The sequence below is a fragment of the Stigmatopora nigra genome, chromosome 11, assembly GCF_051989575.1.
Source record: "Stigmatopora nigra isolate UIUO_SnigA chromosome 11, RoL_Snig_1.1, whole genome shotgun sequence".
In the NCBI taxonomy this organism is placed as follows: Eukaryota; Metazoa; Chordata; class Actinopteri; order Syngnathiformes; family Syngnathidae; genus Stigmatopora; species Stigmatopora nigra.
This window is the reverse complement of record NC_135518.1, coordinates 14,731,244-14,753,085: the sequence shown is the minus strand read 5'-3', so window position 1 is coordinate 14,753,085 and position 21,842 is coordinate 14,731,244. Positions and strand designations below refer to the sequence as shown.

General features: G+C 58.5%; 4 protein-coding genes across 5 annotated transcripts in view; 1 reads left to right on the top strand and 3 right to left on the bottom strand.

Annotated features, from left to right (window-relative positions):
• ttn.2 (titin, tandem duplicate 2) overlaps positions 1 to 9,508 on the bottom strand; it is a 144,223-nt gene extending 134,715 nt beyond the window's left edge. Inside the window, exons 1-28 of the mRNA XM_077727514.1 lie at positions 9,418 to 9,508; positions 9,144 to 9,347; positions 8,424 to 9,057; positions 8,167 to 8,242; positions 7,979 to 8,107; positions 7,789 to 7,890; positions 7,390 to 7,668; positions 7,205 to 7,309; positions 6,795 to 7,037; positions 6,652 to 6,720; positions 6,248 to 6,506; positions 6,122 to 6,179; positions 5,840 to 6,037; positions 5,594 to 5,736; positions 5,445 to 5,515; positions 5,310 to 5,387; positions 4,997 to 5,227; positions 4,662 to 4,903; positions 4,344 to 4,588; positions 4,101 to 4,265; positions 3,844 to 4,012; positions 2,065 to 3,749; positions 1,723 to 2,004; positions 1,390 to 1,656; positions 1,044 to 1,316; positions 706 to 969; positions 369 to 629; positions 34 to 294 (exon numbers count right to left, since the gene is read on the bottom strand). Of these exons, the coding sequence (XP_077583640.1) occupies positions 34 to 294; positions 369 to 629; positions 706 to 969; positions 1,044 to 1,316; positions 1,390 to 1,656; positions 1,723 to 2,004; positions 2,065 to 3,749; positions 3,844 to 4,012; positions 4,101 to 4,265; positions 4,344 to 4,588; positions 4,662 to 4,903; positions 4,997 to 5,227; positions 5,310 to 5,387; positions 5,445 to 5,515; positions 5,594 to 5,736; positions 5,840 to 6,037; positions 6,122 to 6,179; positions 6,248 to 6,506; positions 6,652 to 6,720; positions 6,795 to 7,037; positions 7,205 to 7,309; positions 7,390 to 7,668; positions 7,789 to 7,890; positions 7,979 to 8,107; positions 8,167 to 8,242; positions 8,424 to 9,057; positions 9,144 to 9,347; positions 9,418 to 9,508 (7,084 nt within the window). The remainder of the gene's footprint in view (positions 1 to 33; positions 295 to 368; positions 630 to 705; positions 970 to 1,043; positions 1,317 to 1,389; positions 1,657 to 1,722; positions 2,005 to 2,064; positions 3,750 to 3,843; positions 4,013 to 4,100; positions 4,266 to 4,343; positions 4,589 to 4,661; positions 4,904 to 4,996; positions 5,228 to 5,309; positions 5,388 to 5,444; positions 5,516 to 5,593; positions 5,737 to 5,839; positions 6,038 to 6,121; positions 6,180 to 6,247; positions 6,507 to 6,651; positions 6,721 to 6,794; positions 7,038 to 7,204; positions 7,310 to 7,389; positions 7,669 to 7,788; positions 7,891 to 7,978; positions 8,108 to 8,166; positions 8,243 to 8,423; positions 9,058 to 9,143; positions 9,348 to 9,417) is intronic.
• Positions 9,509 to 11,149: 1,641 nt separating this feature from the next.
• On the bottom strand, positions 11,150 to 14,517 carry znf385b (zinc finger protein 385B). The gene is made up of 8 exons (XM_077728016.1): positions 14,067 to 14,517; positions 13,352 to 13,503; positions 13,149 to 13,265; positions 12,943 to 13,045; positions 12,726 to 12,812; positions 12,477 to 12,652; positions 12,295 to 12,369; positions 11,150 to 12,218 (listed from the first exon to the last, which is right to left on the bottom strand). Exons 1-8 carry the CDS (start codon positions 14,500 to 14,502, stop codon positions 12,114 to 12,116), a joined length of 1,251 nt encoding a protein of 416 aa, XP_077584142.1. The 5' UTR covers positions 14,503 to 14,517; the 3' UTR covers positions 11,150 to 12,113.
• A 177-nt stretch (positions 14,518 to 14,694) lies between these two features.
• On the bottom strand, positions 14,695 to 19,419 carry cwc22 (CWC22 spliceosome associated protein). Its single transcript, XM_077728150.1, has 20 exons — positions 19,107 to 19,419; positions 18,905 to 18,952; positions 18,416 to 18,618; positions 18,111 to 18,310; positions 17,873 to 18,049; positions 17,610 to 17,738; positions 17,362 to 17,530; positions 17,226 to 17,279; positions 17,019 to 17,154; positions 16,728 to 16,934; positions 16,592 to 16,654; positions 16,432 to 16,530; positions 16,278 to 16,359; positions 16,141 to 16,201; positions 15,975 to 16,052; positions 15,719 to 15,871; positions 15,528 to 15,655; positions 15,366 to 15,467; positions 15,114 to 15,283; positions 14,695 to 15,052 (listed from the first exon to the last, which is right to left on the bottom strand). Exons 2-20 carry the CDS (start codon positions 18,948 to 18,950, stop codon positions 14,757 to 14,759), a joined length of 2,553 nt encoding a protein of 850 aa, XP_077584276.1. The 5' UTR covers positions 18,951 to 18,952; positions 19,107 to 19,419; the 3' UTR covers positions 14,695 to 14,756.
• Positions 19,420 to 19,470: 51 nt separating this feature from the next.
• On the top strand, positions 19,471 to 21,506 carry uck1 (uridine-cytidine kinase 1). 2 transcript variants are annotated; one of them, XM_077728152.1, is made up of 6 exons: positions 19,478 to 19,721; positions 20,270 to 20,526; positions 20,597 to 20,739; positions 20,811 to 20,905; positions 21,023 to 21,071; positions 21,160 to 21,506. In XM_077728152.1, exons 1-6 carry the CDS (start codon positions 19,626 to 19,628, stop codon positions 21,330 to 21,332), a joined length of 813 nt encoding a protein of 270 aa, XP_077584278.1. In that variant the 5' UTR covers positions 19,478 to 19,625; the 3' UTR covers positions 21,333 to 21,506. The 2 variants fall into 2 exon arrangements, with proteins under 2 accessions (XP_077584279.1, XP_077584278.1); XM_077728153.1 differs by lacking the exon at positions 20,811 to 20,905 and having other exon boundaries at positions 19,471 to 19,721.
• The last annotated feature ends 336 nt before the right edge of the window (positions 21,507 to 21,842 follow it).

Sequence of the window (21,842 nt, the reverse complement as noted above, 5' to 3'; positions counted from 1 at the left end):
GGCGGCTATTCTCAGATTTTGTCGGCCACGTACCCTCCACGCGGAGGTTGGCGGAGGTCTTGGAGCCGGCCACCCGGTAGGTGTACTGGGCGATGTCGTAGGGGCGGGCGGCCAGCACCAGCAGACGGCGCGCGTCCCCGTCCACCAGGCTCCTCACGTTGTCGTCGTGCGCCAGCGGCTTGCCGTCCTTCAACCACTCGCCCTCGGCGTCGGCGTTGGCCACGCGGCACTCCAGCTGCGCCGTCTGCGACTCGGCCACCGTCACGTCCGTCAGCGGCTGCGTGATGGCGCCGCCTGGACGGAAGGGAAAGTCAGTGGGAGGATGTCACAAAGGCGGTGAGGCCTGGTAGTGGGCCATTTTGACGTACCCGAGACGGTGAGCTTGGCGCTAGATGTCTTCTGTCCGGCGTGGAAGGCGTACTGTCCCTCTTGATCCTTGGCGGCGTCCACCACGGTCAGCGAGTGGGTCTTGTCCTTGGACTCCATCTTGTACTTGGCTCCGGCTTTGAGCGCCTGGTTTTTGAAGGTCCAGAGCGGCTCCACGCCGGCGTGAGACAACTCCACCCGGAAGGTGACCTTTTGTGACTCGGAGCACACTTTGTCCTCCATGTGTTTGACGATTTCCACGGCTGCGGAAGGAGGACGTCAGGAGGAGAGCGACGGCGGCGGCGTGCGCCCTCAAATGGAGCAAGCGGCGGGCCTTACGTTCCACGGTGAGTTGGCAGGCGGTGGAGACCTTCCCCACCAGCAGCTCGTAGCGTCCTCCGTCGGAGGCGAAGGCCCGAGTCAGGACCAATCGCTGTTTGGCCCCCTTGGCCACGATCTGGACCCTCTGGTCGGCGGCCACGGGCCGGCCGTCCCGGGACCATTTGACCGAGGCCACGTTCTGTGCCGAGATCTTGGCTTCCAAAACCGCCTTGGTGCCTTCCGTGCAGCGGAGGTCTTTCAGGGAAGCCACCATTTGGATGGCTGCCGGGGCGACAGAGACGTGTCACGACTGGCAAGAGGGGGAGGCGGCCAAAGGAAGTCAAAGGCGGCCTTACTCTGAACGATGACTTTGCAGGAAGTGCTGATGAAATGGCCGGGAACCTCGAAAGAGTACGAGGCGGCGTCCTCGGGCCCGGCGTTCTCCACCAGCAGCTTGTGGACGGCCTTGTCCACCACCATGTGGACGCGGTCCGAGGCGGCGATGAGCTGTCCGTTCTTCTTCCAGGTGCCCTCTACGTTCTCCTGAGAGAAGCGCACCTCCAACTGAGCGATGTCGCCCTCGCAGACGCTCAGATCGCTCAGGGGTTGCAGCAGGGTCACCGGACGCACTGGAGACGGCCACCAGGTTAGGACGTCCCTCGACCCGGCGCTCGCTCGGTCGGGCCGTCAAAAAAAGCTTACGTTTCATCTTGAGGGAAGCGCTGGTCTTCAGGTCGCCGCACACAAAGCTGTACTTGCCCTGGTCCTCCTTCTTGATGTCTTTGACCGTCAGGTTGTGTCTTCCCCGCCGGGAGGACATGGCATACTTGGCGCCGTGGGAGATCTCCCTGTCGCCGAAGAACCAGCGGCCCTCGGCGTCCTCGCGAGACAGCTCCACCTCAAATTCTCCCGAGTAGGTCTCGGGGACCTCGGTGTCCTCCAGAGGTTTGAGCATCTCCAGCGCCGCACCTGAAAGCGGCAGATCTCCGTCAAAGCAAAAGTGGAAGGACGGCAGCGCTCCCGGGGATTTCTCACCTTCCACGTGAAGTCGGGCCGTTGTCCTGACGTCGCCGTCGTCTACCAGCGCGCAGGCGTACTCGGCGGCGTCGCCGGTTTGGACGGTCAGCACGGACAGGAAGTGGACCTTCCTGTCCGAGTGCATTCTGTATTTGTCTCCGGAGAAGATCTCCTGGTGGTTCTTCAGCCATTTGACCTTGACGAAAGGTTCGTTGGTCTCGCACTCAAAGGTCACCATGGTGTCCTTCTCCTGGGCGTTGGCGTCCTCCAGGTTTTGGGTGAAGGTCACGGTGGCCTTGCCTGGCGAGGAAAGCCAATGAAAGCGAAGCTCCGGAAAGGGAATCGGGCGAAGGAACGTACCTTGCACCAAGAGGAAAGCGTGGCTGGAGGCCTCCCCGGCCACGTTGACGGCCTTGACCATGACGCTGGCCGAATCCTCCGGGGTGACGTCTCGGATGACCAGCTCGCACAAGTTGTCTTCGGGCCAGTACCAGTAGACGCGCTCGGTCTTCTCCACTTCCACGCCGTTCCTGAACCACAGGCACTCGGGCTCGGGGCGCCCCACCACCCGCAGTCGGAAGCGCACCTCGTCCGAGGGCGCCACCGTCCTGCTGGTGATGCGTTCCAGGATCTTGGGCGCTTCCATGCTGGGGGACAGCTGCAGCCTCTCGGGCTTCCAGCCGGGGATGGACACTTTGCCCTGCTCCTCCAGCTTCTTCCTCTCCGCCTCCTCTTTCTCCTTCAGGTGGTGGAGCAGCTCGTCCTTGGTCTTCTTCAGCAAGTCCTCGTAGGAGTCGTCGCGGCGGCGAGCCTTCGACTCCACCGCCGAGATGGACTCGTAGAAGCCCTCTTCCGTCCGCCGCTTGAACTTGCTCTTCAGCTCTTCCGACTCCTCCGACGTTTTCTGGTGAACGATCCTCTGGGTCTTCCGGAGTTTCACCACCTCTTTGTCGGGCTCCTCCGAAGCTGCGGCGGCGGCGGCGATGACGCCGGCGGACTCGCGCGGGGCCTCGGCCGCCTTGGCTTCCGGGGCGCGGCGCAGGACGGCGCGGAAGTCCTCTCGTTGGGTCACCTCCAGTTTGACCGTGTGCTCGGCCGTGCCCAGGGGGTTGTCGGCCGCCAACCTGACCTCGCCCGTGTCGTAAGACTTGACGTCCACGATCTCCAGGTAGTAGATGCCGTCGTAGCGCAGGCGGTAGCGCTTGCTCTTGCGGATCAGCTGTCCGTTCAGGTACCAGTTGACCTTGGGGGCCGGGTGCCCGGTCACGCGGCAGCGGAAGCGGGCCACTTGGCCCTCCAAGACCTGAGCCGGCTCCGGGAGCAGCACGATGTCCGGTCGGCTCTTCTCCGTCTCCTCGTCGGCGCCCACCCCGGCGGGCGCGCCCTCGTGGGCCGCCCTCTCCATCTCCTCGATCCTGTGGAAGCCCTTGCGGCCCTCGGGCAGCTGGCTCTCCTCCACCAGGCCCTTCTCGTCCTTGACGATGAGGGTGGCGGAGTTCTGGTCCACGCCGAACTTGTTGGTGGCCCTGCAGGTGACCACGCCGCTGTCCCGGGCGTAGGCCACCTCGTAGTCCAGGCTGCAGTAGCCGAACTCGTTGACCATGCGCAGGCGGTTGGCGGCCTCCAGGGGTTTGCCGTCGTGCAGCCACTCCACCGTCATGGTGGGGTCGCCGATGGGGGTGAGGCGGCACTCGAAGTGGGCGGGGCCAAACTTCTTCATGCGCACGGAGGTCAGCTTCTTCTTGAACTGGGGCTTCTGCTGCTTCTCTTTGTCGTAGAGGTCGCCCTCCTCCCACTGCTCCTGGCCGTAGCGCAGGTGCAGGGGCTCCAGCTCGGGGGCGGCGATCTCCTTGGCCTTGTAGGTGCCCTTGGGGATGACCAGCTTCCTCTCGGCCTGCGGGGCGGCGTAGTCGGCCTCCACGTTGACCCTGCAGCGGGTGGTGTCGCGGCCGGCCCTGTTGATGGCCGTGGCCGTGTACCAGGCGCTGTCCGAGCCCGAAGCCGAGGGGATCTGAAATTTGGCCTGGCCTTTGGTGCCCTCGATCCTGGATGGGGAAGAATGGGAAGGGCATGCATCATTAGCTCCTCCCTTTTATGTCGACGGCAGGCAGGCGGGGAGGGAATGAGCTCGACACGTACTTGATCTGCGGGTGCTTGTGCGGGGTCACGATGTCGCTGTTCTTCAGCCAGACGATGTCGGGCAGCGGGTTTCCGATGGCCTTGACGGCCAACTCCACCAGCGTGCCCTGCTTGACCGTCATGTTCTTCAGCTTGTCCACGAAATGAGGCCGCGTCAGGCTTTCTTTGGCTGAAGGCGGGCGGGCGGAGAGGAAAAAAGAAAGGCTCGACGGCGGAACGCAGACGGGGGAACGCGGCCGGCGGGCGACGACGCCTACCTTCCACGCTCAGCGTCACGGTGATGGTGGTGCGCCCGGCGCGGTTGTGAGCCACCACCGTCCACTCTCCGGAGTCCTGGGGCGTGGCCGGGATGATGATCATGGACTGGACGCCGTCCTCCTTGATCACAATCTTGTGAGTGTAGTCGTTGATGACTTGTTGTCCTGAAAGCGGAGTAAAAGAACGTGACGCTGGGCAACGGCGGATACACCCGACCTTAGCTTTAAGACATTTGCGCTGACCGTTGTGGAACCAGTACGTGTCCGGCATGGGTCTCCCCACCACCTTCAGGTCGAATCTGGCCGTCTGGCCCTCGGAGCACTTCAGCGAAGTGGGCTTCATGACAAAGACGGGCTTGTAGAGTCGCTCCAGCTGAGTTTCGTCCGTGTCGTCCAACCTCCGGGCGGGAGAACGTCCGGGCGAGCGACTGGGAGAACGGCTGGCGGAACGGGCCGGCGAGAAACTCAGAGAGCGAGGGGATTCCGAGCTGAGGACGCAGTGGCCAAAAGGTTACTGGCTAAAGGTCACCCCGGGGTCACCGACCGAGTCCCGCCACTCACTGGATCCTCTGCGCCGCCGGCTGAGGCGCGAACCTCCGAGGAGAGGCGCCCCCGGGAGCTTCCACGTAGAGCTTCCCGGAGCTGACGGCGTTGCCCCTGGCGTTGCTGGCCAAGGCGGTGTACACGCCTTCGTCCTCGGGCAGGACGGCGGCCAGGCGCAGGCTGGCGTGTCCGTCCGAAAGGACCTCCAGCCGATAGCGCCCGGCCGCGCCGATGCGCTGACCGTCTTTGTACCAGGCGATCTGTGGGATGGCAAAGAGTGGAGCGAGTCTAAAGCCGGTCCCGGATGGAGTTGAGCGGCGCCAACCCAGCGCCGGTCCCGGGTGGCCCCTCACCTTGGGGGGCGGCACTCCGGCCATCTTGCAGTGGAAAGTCACGCCCATTCCCTCCACGATGCGGTAGTTCTTGACCAGGGTGTCGAAAGTGGGAGGCACGGCCCGCTGGTCCGGAGCGCTGGCCGTCATCTCCTCTCCGTCCTCCCTCAGCAGTTCGGCATAGGTGATCCTCAGGATGCGGATCTCTATCTCCTGCATGATCCGCTCCTCAAAGGCAGAAATGAGGAATTCCTGCGGGAGGGGCGGGCCTCAGAGGGGTCAATGGAGTGAACTCGAATCACTAGATTCCAGTCCTCTTAAGACAGACGAGTACCGTTTCCGAGACAAAGCTCGTCGGGGTGGTTCCTCTCTTGGACGCCATCTGGTACCCGCTCACCAGCAGGGAAGACTCCTCCGCCGTAGCGGCGCTCACGGCGGTGCCCGCGGCGCTCGCCGTCAAGGCGCCGGCGGTCACGGTGCTCGCCGTCACTTCCGTTTTGAAGGTGGCGGCGTGTAGCTTGACGTAGGCTTCGTACTCCTCTGCGGACACGCAACACAGAGAGCGTGGAGTGCCGTTGAGTTGTCGCAAGAGCCGGCGAGAGACGGCCGGTTAGTTACCTTCCTCCAGCAGACTGATGGAGGCCGAGGCCTCTCCGTGTGAATTTTTGGCAAAGACGGAATATTCTCCGGCGTCGTCGGCGAAAGTCATGGATATCTCCAGTTTGCATTCGCCCGTCTCTCTCTTGTAAGTCACTTTATATCTGAAAAGGGCGGCAAAATCCCGTCAAGCCGAGATCCTTTCACCACATCGAATGGCCGAGTGTTTGGAACTGCGGCACATGGTCTGTTACTGCGGCACCCCACCTGTATCCGGTGGTGAGAACCACACCGTTCTTCTTCCACATGACGTGCGCTTTGGGGTTTCCTCCCACTTGGCACACAAAGGCCACGCTGGCACCCTCCACCAACTTCTGGACCGTGGGCTTGACCACGAAGAAGGGGGCGGCGGGCTCCCCCGCGCTCACCTCCGCCGACAGCGACTCTGTGCTCTCCGCGGTGACGCTGATGGAGGGAGAGAGGTTAGGCGGAGCCTCGAAGCCGCCCCACCGGACGGTGACCACCACGCTGTAAAGCCCACGGACTCACGTTTGCTCACGGGACACTTCCCGAACCGTCTCCTCTCGGCTCTCCGCCTCTTCGGACACTGCGAGAGAGAGAGAGGGCGGTGACGAGGGCCGCCGGGCCCAACCCCCTCGGGCGACGGACGCTCACCTTTGACCAGCAGGTAACAGGAAGTGCTGACGGTCCCGAGCTCGCCGGTGGCGGTGCAGGTGAAGCGGCCGCTGTCCTCGGCAAAGGCCTCGCGGACCAGCAGCCGGGCGCGGCCATCTTGGTAACTGATCTGGAAGTCGATGGAGCTCTCCATCTTGAAGTCCTCGCGGAACCACGCCACGGTGGGGGCGGGGCGGCCGCGGATCTGGCACTCCAGCGTCACCGACTCGCCTTCGGTCACCGTCAGGTCCTTCAAAGCCTGGACGGAACAAAGTCTCTCAATCAACGACGTGCCTTGATCATATGGCCAGAGGCAGGAGAAGTTTTTGTTCCCCGGATGCGGACTGGCCACAAACACTTTTGGCCTCACGGCAAAAGGACCATTTGAGAGAGTCCGGACTTACCGAGACCAGCGTGGGCGCCTCGGGCGCCTCCTGCCGGGCTTCGGCAGAAACGGACACGGCGACCGCCTCCTAAAGGGGGAAGAAAGATGCCGAGAGATGTTGCCGTGGACGACGATAGATTAGAGGGGCGCGGCCATACAAACCTCGGGCTCCCAGTCCTCAAACTCCTCCTCGGCGTAAAGCCCCACCGTCCGCGACTCAAACTGAGTCTGGAAGGCCACCGTCTTGAAAGGGGGCGCCACGCGCTCCGCCACGGCCGTGGCCCCCGCCGCCGCCGTCCGGCGAACCGGACTGGGCGAGTGCACGGGCTTGATGACCTTTCTGGTGGCCGAGGGTGACGACAGCTCTTTGTGCAGGGCGGCCATGGCCGAGCCCGCCACGGACACCTGCTGCAAAAATTGAGTGCTATTGATTTGGGAGGACACACTACCATTTATATCAAGAGTGTCAGAGATTTTAGATAGAATATTTTGACTTATAGATGGATTAAAAGAACATTCCGTTTTTTATAGATCTAAAACAATGATTTTTTTTTTGATATCTCCGCGCTCACCTCGTGACTGACTTCGGCTTTGGGGACAGAAACTTTGGCCACGGTGAAATGTGGAACCGGGGCCGCCGGGACGTCCGTCCTGGAGGCGCCGGCCGTCCACTCCATCTGCCGTGGTGGGATGGACGCAGAGCGTTAACGTCACGCGCGCGCGCACCTGGATGGCGACGGGAGCGGAGCCAGCTCACCTGTGTGCTCATCTGTGTGCTCACCTGCGCGCTCACCTGCGAGCTCACCTGCGAGCTCACCTGAACGCTCTCCCTGGCCACGGTGGCCACCGTGACCTGGGCGCCCATGGCGGCGGCGGTGGCGGTGGCAATAGGTTGGGGCGGCGCCATCTTGGTCTCCACTTGCTTCTTGACCTCCAGCACCACGTGCTGGCGCTTGGCCGTGTCAGCCACGTGAAGCGCCTCGGCGGTGGCGGTGGCGGCGGTGGCGGCGGCCTCCATTTCCACTTGCTCTCCAGCCTGCAACGGCTAAGTGTCAATTTTGCATTTTCTCATTTTGGCACCCCTTCAAACATGGCAATTTGGGATTCGTTTTTCTTCGAATGAGGCTCAGGTGGTGGTGTGTCGGAGGGGAGGTACCTGTTCGGCGTCGGGCGGGCCCCGGCGGACGCGGGCCTGATCCACGGCGGCCACCACGGTGGCCACGGCAACGCTGCGACCGGCCTGGGACGTTTGCTCCACCTGTGGGTGGCAGGCGTGAATGGGTGGGATTGAGCCGGGTCAATATTGAAATCTCCCCTCCCCCAAAAATGCCGGTTCCCCGGCTCACCTCTCTGCCGGCCGTCACCTGGCGCTCCCACTGTTTTTCCACCTTGGTGACGGAGGTGGTGACCCCGTAGCCTTCCAGCGCGTAGTCGTCGCGCTTCCACGGCGGCAGGACCTCCGACGACACCGCCGCCTGCCACGTTGGGACACGTGAGCGGGACGTCGTGAGGAAACGGCGCCATTAGTACTCACCTGCTTGCGGGTGGCGGCGGGTGACTTGACGGGTCGGATGGGCGACACGGACGGCCGGGTGGAAGGCGAAACGGATCTGGGGGCCCAAGGAATGCCTTTCAAAATGGCGCCTTTTACAATTACAGTGGAATTTCTAGCTAACTAGCGCATGGTGACAGTTCGCTCAAGTGGGAGACCATTTGGGATCTCCTTTCTCTACAAGGTCTATTCTGACAGACCGTGTCACCGGCCGTGGTTTTCCGTCCCCGGCCACTCACCTGACGGGGGCCGGCGAGGGTCCCTTGACGTGTCGGACGGGCGACGGCGACTGCTGGCGGCCGCCGGTCACCTTGCTCAGATAGGAAGGAGGCGATCTGGAAGTGGGTTTGGGCGGGACCCGCGGGGGGGTCCTGCCGGTCACGTGACGAGTCACCGTCGTCTCGCTCTCGGCGCGGACCTCCGTCACGGAGCTCCGGAAGCCCGTCTCCGTCTGGGGGGAGGCCCGGAAGGTCACCACCGGGCTGGGACGCGGACGCCAGAAGCGGAGACCCACCTGTCGTCCGGCCGACACCAGCACGCTCTTGGCGGCGGTTGTTTGCTGGGCGCGGGGGGGCTCTTCCTCCCCCTGCACCAGCAGCTCGGCGGTGGACGTGGCCCGACCGCTGGCGTTGCAGGCGGTGGCCGAGTAGGTGCCCGAGTCCTCCGGGAAGGCCTCGGCGATCAGCAGGTCGTAGCGCTCGCCGTCTCGGCGGATGGAGAAGTCGGCCGAGCTCTGGATCTCGGCGCCCTCGCGGTAGAACTTGACCTCGGGCGCCGGGATGCCCGTCACCTGCACGCTCAGGCGCACTCGGCTGCCCTGCCGCACGCTGCTGCTCTGAAGTCTCTGAAGGAAGTTGGGGGGTGCCGTCTCGGCTAAAAACAAACGCCGTCAGAACGCTCGCTCTCAAATTGACGGACGGAGAGATCCAAATGGGGCTGAAAATCCACTTTTTGCTCACCTGTGACCAGGAGTTCGGCGGTGCTGGTGGCCTGCCCGGCCGGATTGGTGGCGCGGACAGAAAACCTGCCGCCGTGCGCCTGGGTCACGGCGTCTACGCTCAGAACGGCGCGGCCTTCGCCGAACGAGACGTGGACGCCGGGCAGCGCGGCGGCCGACAGGGCCTGGCCGTCGCGGAACCACGACACTTCGGGAACGGGGGCGCCTGGGGACGGGGTATGCGGTCAAAAAAACGCCGTGGGCCCGGCTCCACCCGGCTCGGAAAGCCGCCTTACCGCTCACTTGCGCCTGGAACGAGGCGGCACTACCCTCTAGTGCCACGACGCTCTGCAGCGGCTGCGTGAAAGTTGGCGCTTGTGTCGACATGGCGCCTTCCTTGGGGAAAAAAAACAAGGAGACACACCTTCAAAGTGGGATCATTGCGACATTAAACTCATTTCCAAAGTTGGAAATGACTTGTTGAAAGCCACGTGATGGGATGGAAGGCAATGGAGGCTCCCGTGTCAAAAAAGCTTGGAGCTTTTGGAGAAAAAGCCGCCTTTGACCATTCGCTGGCTTTCGTCTCTTGTGGCGGAATATTAGAAGGGAGGCTTTTGAAAGCCTATCGGATGCTTTTCTAAAAATAATTGTGCTTGGAGTCATCCCCACAGCCCAAAATAGACCTGTCGCAGCTGTCGCGTCTCGTCCAACGTGAAAGCCTTCTCCTGTTGGGGGGGGGGGGGGGGGGGGGGGGGGTTGGGATGGTGTTTGATAAGGAAAGGAGAGCAGGAGCCCAAAATAGCCCCTGGCCCACCCCGCCACACCTCACTCTGATTGACAGGCGGCAAGTGGCACCGGCCATTCCCTTAAAAAGTCACGGCGCCCCCGGACGGCCTCCCTCCCGTCTATTCTGGGACGCCGCCGGCCCGACGGCAAAGTCGAAAAAACGGTTACTTACTTGTTAGCGCAAACTAAGGTGCCGGGGGTGGGGGGTCGGGTCGGGGGGACGGAGGTACCCGGTTAGGGATGGTCCTCGTCCCGCTTTGCTCCTGGGAAAAGTGGCAAATGCCCCCCAAAACAAAACAAAACTACGGGCCCCGATGGCGAGTAGTTTTGCCTGCGTCCGGACCCGGGACGCTGACCCTGCTCGGAAGGGTCGGCGGCTCCGGCGGGGGGCTTTATACCCCCGTGACGTGGCCTCCGACCCGCGGCCCATTGGCTGGCGTGTCGTGGTGATGGGAGGGGGAGGGAGGGGGGGGCGTTTGGGGGGGGTTTACACAAGTGTCCCATCTGACAGCTGCTGCTATCCTTAAGATGACTGAGTGACAGGCCGGCCTCACGTGGAAAGGAAGCACGGTCTGGCCTGGCTTTTTGTTTTTCTCTTTTTTCTTCTTCTTTTTCCTGCAGAAGCACACGTCATCTAGACCATATCAACTCAACCACAGTGTCTGATTGGATCCTGGTCTATGGTCCATCTGACAATGATGAGTCATCAGATTAGCAGTCATTTGGGGACACTTTCTGATGACTCTAGTCTTCCCCGCGTACCAGCAATCAAATGGCGCGCACAAAATTAAATCCAAACTTGTTTATATATATATATGTATTTGTTTTTATTTTGTTATCTATTTATTTTTTTTGACCCCTTTCCCCATGATGGTGCTGTTTATAGCGTCATGACCACAAAAGTCCCGACTATTCTACGTCATCTTCAAAACATAGACAGCGAATTGGGAGAGGATAAAGCACCTCTTGGAGCGCGGTAAGCAAGCCACCATCTTTTCCACTTTCAATGTGGCGGCGGGACAATATGGGCGTGGTGACGCTATCGGGAGATTTTTTTTCAGCAAACAATTGAGCTCAAGATGCCAACAAATCTTAGTCTAATGCCAAGTGTGTAGTAGACACATAATATGGTCTGATATGATACTGGTGCGTGTGTGTGTGTGTGTGTGTGTGTGTGTGTGTGTGTGTGTGTGTGTGTGTGTGTGCGTGCCCATAGCAAGCAATGGATGAGACGCCTTTCTATCAAATCAAAAGCCTTTATTGTCATCCTACATCACTGGGTTGTACAATGAAAGGGGTGAAATTGTATCATTGAACAATGTTGCTCTTAAAGGAGTCCAAATGCTTCAAAGTCTGTCCTTTGATGGCCAACGTTTTCAATTGGTGCAGAAAAGGTCTTGGACTGCCTTGGAAAGTTGAAAGCAGGCAGCTTTTTCCTTTTCCAAGCCATCCAGCACACATAGGTGTCAAAGTTGAATCAATGGGGGTTGCCTCCGTGGGTGGGTGGGTGGGGGCAGTTTACGGCTCAAGCTTTCCACCAGTGACCGACCGAGCGAGCTGACTGACAAACTTGAAGTAGCATTTCAGCTAAGGATCCACAGCGGCTTTGGCTAATACAACACAAGCAAGTTTGACTAAAAACACAATTAATGTAGACACCTGGACATCATCCCAAGCAGACCGGCGGCACGGCAAAAGACACGAGAGACCGCTTTCCCATGCCGCCCGATCCCTTCCTAGCGCGGCGACGAGAGCCAGACGGCCATTGTGCACTTCTGCCAGAAGGAAGGTGGGTCGCTGAAGGGTGACTTTTCTTACTTCTACTCTTTTATGTACTCCATGAAAAAGAGTTCATTTTAAAGGGAGCGGCTACTGGCTGTACCCTCAAAATCCGCCAACCACTTATAATGTTAAGGAGAAGGGGGGGTCTTAAACAGGGGGGGTCTCCGGATCTGGTCCACTAGGGCCCCTATCCGGTCTGGAAAGGGGCCCTCAGGGACCGGAGTTAGAGACCCCCATCTCAATCCGATGCCATTGGATGGTGGACGGGGAGCAAAGCATGGACGTTCGGGCTGAGCGCCCGTGGTCCGGCTCTGTCCGCCCCGTCTGACTTGGGAAAGCATGACGCCGGGGGAGCGGGACGTCATCCACGGTCCACGTCGGCGGCCGTCACGCCGCCGTTTCCTCCGGTCCACCGTGCCCGTCTTCAGTAGGGAAGAGTGCGGGGGGTGGCCTGGCTGGCTCGGACGGATCCGGGCGAAGATCCGTCCGAGGACCCCGCCGCCACCGTGGCCTCCTCTGTCGTCCCCTCCTGATGGGAACAAACGGGAAAGCTCGAGGCCAGTCGGGCACTCTGCGGCGGCGGCGGCGGCGAGAAGGATACTGACCGCTTGTTGTTTGACGAACTTGATCTTGGTGGGCTTCCCGGCCACGCGGTCCGTGTGCCGCTTGCTGGAGAGGTGCTGCAACGCAGGTCACGGGAAAAAAGCATTGGCACAAATTCTCGTGCTGGCGCCCTAAAAGCTCGGGCCCCAAAGGAGCCATTGGACCGCCCAGCCCTGGCACTCACCTGCTTGAGTTGGATCTCAGAGTTGACGTGGATGTTGCACCTTTCACATTGGAAGCTCTTCACCTGGACGCTGGAACCCTTGGGGAGTGCCGCCGGCTTCGGAGCGGTGGCGGCACCGAATCCACCCACGTCGGGCTTGGTCTTGCCGCTGTCTAACATGGATTTGTGCTTGCCGCCTGGCCAGAGAGAGAGAAGCGCACGTGAGCCCGCCGACGACATCCGGCCACGCGGGCGGGAGGCTCCACCCACCTAAATTGTGCGCTTGCAACTGTGCCGTGGAGTTGACGGACACTTTGCAGATGGAACAGTACAGCAGCTTGCCCTCCGAGGCTTTTCCTGTGGGAGACGGAAGGCGTTATGGCCACGGCCACAAATCATCCACCTGATGGCGCTGGACGTCGAAACTTGGACAGAAAGTGGGGCCATCCATCTTTTTACTTTTGAACACATGCTCATTAAAGCCAACCTGCTGCCTTGCCGGCGGGTGCCTTGGGAGGGACGGTGGAGGTCTTCTCCAGCTTAAGCTTCTTGACGTGTCGGCTGCCCCCGTAGTGAGCCTGGGCCTGCGACTGAACGGACGTGCCGGCGTCAACGGGTGCGACCGGTGCCGGAAGCGGTGCCAGAAGCGGTGCCGGAAACGGCGCCCCCCCCCCCCCGCCCACCCTCACTCACGTCCGAGTTGAAGTTGATCTTGCAGACGTCGCATCTGATGGGCCGCTTCCTCTTGCCGCCCTGCCTCCTGACCTTGCCGAAGGTGTGCTTCATCACCGCCTTCTGCACCGGGTCCATCTGCCGCCGCCACGCACACACCCGTCACAATCAACCGGTGGTGCGCCGTCGAGGCTGGCCCGAGCGTTGTCGTGACGTACACTCACCGTGTTAAAGTTTGGTAAAAAAGAGGACAGGGCGCCCTGGTTTTTGTTGCCGGAAAACTGGAAGTAAGGTTTGTTGCCGGCTCCGCCGCTTTGTCCCGCGGCGGCCCCCATCAGGCCCGGCAAGGCGGCGGCCAACGTGGCGCACATGCGTCCTGCCCGAAAGAAACCCAGGGGAGGAGTTAGTTGGCCGTTGACAGGCGGCGCAAGAAAGCAAGCACAATTAGCAGGACGCGAACCGATAACGTTGCCGGCCCTCGATTTTCCACCGCAAACGATAGTGATTATTTAGTTGGTTTTGAGGTAATGGTTCTGGGGCCCTCATTGATTGAATTATTCGAGCATTCCAGTTGACTGATATAGATTGGACCCCAAGGGCCGTCAATGGCATCCAATGCTCCAAGACCCAACGAATTCCCACGTCATTTCTCCAGAAAGCGCAACTACTAATACTACAAATTGACGTCATCATTCCGCGCCGTCGCCTGCAAAAAAATGGCATAAAAAAACAAGTCACCTAGATTCACGAGTATTGCTTTTTACATATACTATTCTAAAGAGCATAGGTTTGGGAAGCTGGACTTGTTCAAATTGACTTTGTCAAGCCAACAACAACAACAACAACATCGGCTCGGGGGAAGATGGCAGGCGGCTGGTTAGCCGTGCTTTTTGGCTTTACGAACTTAACCGACTAGGCGTCTGGGGGTCCACGACTTACCTTCGTGTGCCGGGCAACAACAGAGGCATTCAGTCGTATTTTGCTTCCACGGTTCACGTGACTGAGCGGCGGCCTGTTTGGGATAGCCCTGGTAGCTACCGTCGCTATGGTGGAGGAGTGGAGCGGAGGAAGGCTCGCCATGAGATTCGCCGGGCGGTTGCACGTAAGACTGGTCGTACGACTGGCCGTACGGCTGGTTGTAGTAAGGCTCCGAGTAGGTCGGCGCTGGTAACGAGCCCGCCGTCATTCTGGGAATCTTGTAAGTGTCCCTCCCGTTGTAGCTAGTGTTTTTTCTGTCATTGAAAGAGCTCCAGGGTTGGCGTGCCTCCATTTTCCCGCTGCCGTGTCCGGAACTGGAAGTGAAGTGGATAGGTCGGTCGTAGGGAACGGAAGTACATCGAGGGAAGGGACTTGGACACGTCAACTCGGCAGCCATATTGCAAGTGTCACAACAAATCATTTTCTTTTGAATAAAGGCCAAAGTGGTCTGTATGATACTGGTGTCCACATTGGTTTTAAAAATGAAAATGGGTGAATGTATCATTAATAAGCCAGAAAAAGCCAGAGGCCCGAGGGTTCGGGCCGACGCTCACTCGAGCAATGAGACAGACAACACTTTTTTTTTTTTTTTATAAAAAGAAAAACCTTTATTGATTTGCTCAAAAAGAAGAGGTGATGTCAAAAAGGCTTTCAGTGCCTCCTCCTGTGGACTCGGTTGCCGTCTCTGTTCTCCTTGTTCTTCTCCTGGTCTCGAGCCATCCCTCGTTTGTCTTCCCGCCTGGCCCGCTGGTCTTCCTCACTCCTTCTTCTGTCGTCCCGCCCGCGCTTGTCCGTTTCCTTTTTCCTCTCTTCCTCCCTCTCGCGTCGACGTCTTTTGGCGTCCCCGTCGTGGTCCGGGCTGGCCCTCTTCTTCTTCTTCTTGTCGCTCGCTACCTTCTGCTTCCGTCTGTTCTTCTTCTTCTTCTTCTTGCGTTTCTCGTCCGAATCTGCGAGAGGGTCAAAGGTTAGCCACCGTTTGCTTCCCGCGAGATCGAACGGGCGACGCACCAGAGTCGGACGAGGACGAATCGGACGAGGAGGAGGAAGAGGAAGAAGAGGAGGAGGACGAGGAGGACGAGGAGGAGGACGAAGAAGACGAAGAGTCGGAAGATTCCACTTCCTGGTTCTGCGTCATGATCATCTTGGGCGCATTCTTCAGATGTTCCCTCAGCTCGTCACTGGGAGACAAAAGAGGAGACGCGTTGGGAACCCGGCGCCCGCTGCCAGGCGGCGTGGACCTTCCGGGCGGGCCTTCCTCACGTGAGTCCTCCCAGTCCGATGGAGGTGAAGAAGTTGATGGCGAATCGCGTGTTCCTGGGGTTGTCGCGGGGGAAAAGACCTTCGAAGAAACTCTGCAGGGTCCTGAAAGACATCCCGAGGCCAGGTGAGTGGCCTTGGCTCCGCCCGACTCCGCCCACTTACATGTCCTTGAAGCGCTGGTTGAGTCTGGGCAGGCCCAAGTAGGCGCAGAGCTCCTGGAAAAGAATCTTGACAAAAATCCTGCTGGAGGAGGTGGTGGTCTCCTCGCTGATCTTGACGCATTCCAGAACCTGCGGGCAGAATCCGTCAAGGGCCGTCCCAAACGGGACCCGGCGCCCCGACCGGGCACCTACGCTCCAGGGGACGGAATCGGTGTAGAGCAGGTGGGCAAAGAGTCTGGCCACGTTCCTCAGCTTGTTGGTCTCCAGCCTGTGGATGGTCTCGTACTGCTCGGAGAAGATGGCCTCAAAGCTCTCCATGTACTCCTTCTTCAGTAGACAGAACCTCTGCGCACGTGCGGAAGAGCACAAACATGGCGCACTGGGCGGAGGAGGAGGACACCACGAAAGCCCCGATTCGATCGGAGGCTATAAAAATGATTCTTCTCACCCCTGCCAGCAGGCCAAAGAACTTTTCGTAGGTCCTCTGCTGGGCGCAGCAGTCCAGAATCATGTTGCAAAGTTCCTTCTGCAAACAGAGAGCCGCAACGATGAAGTCAAAAGCGCCGGTGGGGAGGACGCCGGTCGGCCGGTCGGCCGGTCGGCCGGCGCCTTACCGTCTGACTATCGGGGAATTCCATCTTGATCAGCTTGTGAGCGCACTCCTCAAAGTCCAAACTGCAAAGTCAAGGGTTTTTTTTCGTTGGCTGGCCCCTCGAAATGAATTGGACATTGACGGGAGGTGTGGCCAAACCTGGACTGGATGACCAGGTAGATGGTCCTCCTGAAGGCCACCAGGTTGACTTCGGTCTGATCCAAGATGGTCACCTTCTCGTCTGAGGAGAGACGATACCATTGGAGAAGGAGGAGGAGAAGAAGAAGGAAGGCCGGCTAACACGGCGCGCCACCTTCGCCCTCCTGCTTGTCGTCGCCCTCCTCATCGTCGTCTTCGTCGTCCTCGCTGTCCCCCTCGTCTCCGGAGTCGCCGCTCCCCTCGTCCAAGATGTCTGCGGAGATGGAGGCGTCAAGCTCTCGGTGGCGTCCCACGGCGGCGGTGCGGCTCCTTACCTCTCTTCAGCGTTTTGTACTTCTCTTCATTCTCCTGGAAGTCGGGGTCCAGCTTGAAGACATCTGTGGGGCGGGCGGGCCATTAGCGGAATTAGCGGCATATAAAGTGCCGTTGGCACGACGGCGGCGCACTCACTGAGGATGTCGTCGCCGTTGTAGTCGTCGTCCAGCGGCAGCATGTGCGTAAACTGGTCGTCCTCGTCCACCAGGTCCAGCCCTTCGGGGATGACCGGGTGGTCCTTGAAGCCGTCCTTGCGGATGGCGAACATCACCTCGATCATGTACTGCACGCGCTTGTCGATGGCCGACTCGTGCAGGACGTTGCGCAGGCGCTCGAAGATGGCTGAAAGCGCGGCGCCGCAAAAAAAAAAAATTCAAGGCCGACGTAGGAGGCCGCCACGCCGGGAGCCGGGCGGCGCCCTCTGACCGTTGACGCCGCGGGGGGAGACGTCGGTGAGCTTGAGGCCGCACTCTTTCAGGAAGGCGATGGACACCTCCACGCTGTCGTCGGTGGGACGCTCCAGGAGCAGCGTCAGCATCTCCAGGCACAGCACCTCGTGGGCCTGCGGGGAGGAGAGTCAGCCCGGGGAGAAAGAACGCCGCCGTCCGGGACCGGCCGGGCGCCGGAACCTACCACGTTCTGGTTGATCAGGTGCGCCACGAACTTGGACGAGGTCAGGCACTGTTGCTGGAAAAGGACAAAACCAGGGAGAGAAGTCTCAGGGGGGCGGTCCAGACGTGGCCGGCCCGGGAGGCGGAGACCGGCCTACCTTGATGTTGCGCCGGTAGCCGCGGCGGAAGGTCAGGATGAGACGTTTGAGAATGAGCTCGCCGATCTGCGGGAACTTGGAGTTGATGATGGCCACCACGGCGGCGTAGACGTGCGTGAAGATGGGAGAGGCCGCCTGAGCCTGCAGCACCGAGCGGGCCAGCAGACCTCTGGGGGCGTGGCGTGTCGTGGTTTGCTCTTTATCTCAGATAAGGTGTCTCATCTAAATGTCAAGGCGTCTCATCTCACCTGCCCCTCACAATGTTCTCCTGCAGGATCTCCTGGATGATGTTGACAATGTTGGACACGTTGACTTTGTTGATCAGACCGTTGATGGATTTCTTCAGCGCCTCCCAACTCATCCTCTGATAGGCCAAGCTGCGGAGCGGGCGGGGCGTGAGTCAAGCCAACAGATTAACACGACCTCTCTACATGCTAGATTTTCAATGATTGTCATCTCATTTAAAAAAAAAAAAAAGATCAAATTCTAGACACGATGACTTTTTCCCCACCTGTTCTTGTCGGTGATCTGCTGCTGCATGAGGCGCAGCTTGGCGGGCGGGATGTAGGCGCCGCCCGTCCTGGTCAGGATGGGGTCCAGTTCCTCCTTCTTTTTCTTGGTGGGTAGGGGCGATGGGCTGCGGCCACGCCCCCGCCGCCACCGCTCGTCGTCGTCGTGCCGCCGATCCCTGGGCATCATCATTTCAGTACAAAAAAAAAAACGTCACGGGCGGGTCGCGTCTTTTTTACCGAGGGTGCTGTCCTCTGTCATAACGATCACGCTCTCTGGACCTGGACCGGGATCTGGACCTGGATCTCCCCCGTCCTCGTCCCCTGGATCTGTCCCGACTCCTGGATCTGTATCTGTCTCGTTCTCTGGATTTGGACCTGCTCCTGGATCTGGACGCGTCGGCTTCTCCGCCATCCGGTACCGCTTGCTCCGTAGGCCGCTAAAAAAAAAATGAGAGTGCTTCCGTTTCAGGTGCGGACTCCACGTGACGGGCGGTTGAAATGGGGCCACGCTGAAATCTGGCTTTTTGCGTTTCCAGGCTTACCGTGATCTGAGACACGCTGCTCCGGATCTTCCTCAGGGCGGCGTCGTGTTCGTCCTCGCCATCGCTGCTGTCGGAGCTATCGCTTCCCGCCGGGGGACTGCCGCTTCCCGCCGGGGGGCTGCCGCCGGGGTCGCCTTCTCCTTTTTCGGGATTCTGGACGACGGGAGAATCCCGCGTGGCCGCCGGTTCTTCGTCGGACTCTCCTTCAGTCGCACGCAAAGAAAGCCAAATAAATTGCTGTCGTTCATGACAAACTCTTCTATTTTACCAAACAAATGCGACGCTATGTATCCAAACAATTGCATAATAGGCTTGGATGTAGACATTGGTGATCAATTGGTGAGGATTAATAAAAAATATATATTTCTTACGACTGATAAAAAAATGATACATTTGCTCGAAAACGAATAATACGACCAAAAAATGAATGGTTAAGCCACTAGAATTTACAATGCGCATTGTTTTCTGACTTGCAATACATGAACTTACCATTGATTTGATTTGTCTTAGCAGGACTCGCGCTTGGAGAGCTCATATCTGAAAAACACAAGGACTCATGACTAAACGTATTTTAGTCATTATACTAGCGTCTGATAAAATAATATTGCAGTCGTGATTCGTGGCATTCCCACATTTTATCCGCTTTTGAAAAACGCATGTCTAGCTGTCGTGTTGCACGAGAGAGATTTACCTTTCAGATGATATCTTGGATACAAACTCTTTTCTCGTCTTCCGTGACTATTCTTTGCCTTTTGTATGAATAGTCACGCCAGAAATAGTGCAGACTTTGTTTTCTTACTTCACTGCTAAACAACAGAGTGGCTTGAAAAACACTTATGGCGGACAGTGTTCGCCAAGTCCTCCATTAACTTCCGGGTCAGATATCCGTTCACAAAAACGATTTTCAAACACCCATTTTCCGGTTCAGCCTCTCGTATATAAAACTAGATGTCTGATGGGCGTTGAAAGTGAACGAGGACGAGCCATCACTTGTCGGCCATGTTGTTTCAGTGCTTTTAAGAAACCCGTGATCATCAATGTACTGTAGTGCATACTTAGAAAGAGCGAAAAATGGGTGTACTGCACGAGATCTCACCCCTGCTCGCGAGAAAACGCGCGGCGGCTCGTTGGCTAATGCTTCCGTGACGACAGGCGTTAGCTGGCTAGCGCAAGGTGAGCACGTCCGCTCTCGGAGTCTTTTCGGACGGCAATGGAGGCCCCCGCGGTGGCGGCAGAGGAGTCCGGAGAGAGGCCGCACCACCGGCCCTTCCTCATCGGCGTCAGCGGGGGGACCGCCAGCGGCAAGGTGGCTTCTTCTAGCATTAGCAATAGTATTAGCCTGCCTAGCATCGCCTTCCTTACTTCCTTCCGTGGACTGCACGCCCACTTGCTAACAACACAAATACGTATGGGGCGTTTTGTTTTCTCTAAACAGAAACGCTTCTTTCTTTTCACATTGCGTTTATTACATACATTCATTTTAATCTTGATTATTATTTTTTAATTGTGGGCTGCATGAATTGAATTTGGATCAGATGATCCATTAGACCGAATATTAGGTACAACCAGCGCAAACTAAAACAGCCCCGTCAACAATTAGGGGCGACGTTTACAGTGTTAAGACATTTTTGTTCCACCATTCAGGAGAAAATGTCGCGTGAGTACTTGAGCTGTACTTGTGCTTCTTCAACTTCCACTTCCTGGTGATTTTTGAGTCAGGTGCTGCTCGTTTCAGATGAAAGCTCATTGGTCGGATCGAAAGCGAGCCACAATTGTCCTTAAATCAAGTGGAAGTGACCAAAATAAGATGTGGGTCGACGGCCCCCGCTCACCGTGCATGTGTGTGTGTCCCAGTCGACGGTGTGCGCCAAGATCATGGAGCTGCTGGGCCAGAACAAGGTGGACCACCACCAGAGGAAGGTGGCCATCATCAGCCAGGACTGCTTCTACCGCGTGCTGACCGCCGAGCAGAAGGCCAAAGCCCTCAAGGGCCAGTACAACTTTGACCACCCGGAGGCCTTTGACAACGACCTCATGTACAAAACGCTGAAGGACATTGTGGAGGGCCGAGCCGTCCAAGTCCCCACCTACGACTTTGTCACCCACTCCAGGTGAGACCCTGTTGTCTGAATTTGCAGATTCGTTCTTACGGGCAGGCGCTCACTCTCTCTCGCCGCAAAGGTTGTCGGAGCGAATCACGGTGTACCCGGCCGACGTGGTCCTCCTGGAGGGTATCCTGGTCTTCTACACGCAGAAAGTGCGGGACATGTTCCACATGAAGCTCTTTGTGGACACCGACTCGGACGTGCGGCTGTCGCGCAGAGGTAGGACGGCGGCCTTTGCTTTTCGGCCCGCGCCGTGTCCCACCTCCTTGCTTTTTGCCCTCCCACGTCAGTGCTACGCGACACGGGACGTGGCCGGGACCTGGAGCAGATCCTGTCGCAGTACACCACCTTCGTCAAGCCCGCCTTCGAGGAGTTCTGCTTGCCCGTGAGCGCCGTCGCCCGCCGTCTGTTCCGAGTGGGGTTTTTCTTAGCCCTTGGGAACACCCGTTTCAATTCTCGGTGGGACGTCCGCTTGAAAGCCTTGTATTCTTCCCGCTCTCAGACCAAGAAGTACGTGGACGTGATCATTCCACGAGGGGTGGACAACATGGGTGAGGTCTAAAACGGCGTGGTGAGAGGCACCACGCTCCAACTTTTGACTCCTCCCTTCCTTCCTTCCTTTCTTTTTTCCTTTTCTAGTGGCCATCAACCTGATCGTGCAGCACATCCAGGACATCCTCAACGGCGACCTGTGCAAATGGCAGCGGGCTTCGCCCAACGGCCAGGGCCGCGGCTCCAAGCGGACGGCGGCGGGCGAGCGCGACCCGCCGCCCAAGCGGGTTTTGCTGGAGCCCAGCACTCGGCCCCACTAGCCGGGCCCAAAACAAAAGACTTTGGGCCAAACTATTTGGTTGGCTGTTACCCATGTAGCTAAAAATGGACTGGAGCGGGAGCATCCCACGACCGCTACTTCATTTACTGTTCACTTTGTTTCATGGAATGTTGTTCACTGCCAATAAAATGCCATTTCTGGCACTAAAAGGAAACTTTTGGAGTACATGGGTCAATTTCCTGTTGATTTGGGGCCAGTTCCCACGTGGATTTTCGGTTCCTTTCGGGGAAATTAGCTCGGATTGCAGGTGAATTTCTTGGGGCGATGAATGACTCCACGGGGGGTTGATGTTGCGATTTGCAGAATTCCAAGTTGATTTGAGACCTTTTGTAGAAACTGGAAAAAATGCAATAAACAATAACTCAAAATCTTTAGCAATGCTCAAGCTCCAATCGATTTTGATGCAACGCTTTTTTTTTTTGCACAATCAACCCAATGATCGATCACATATTTTAAACCAGATTGGACGTCGTGCACCGCCATTGAGTTC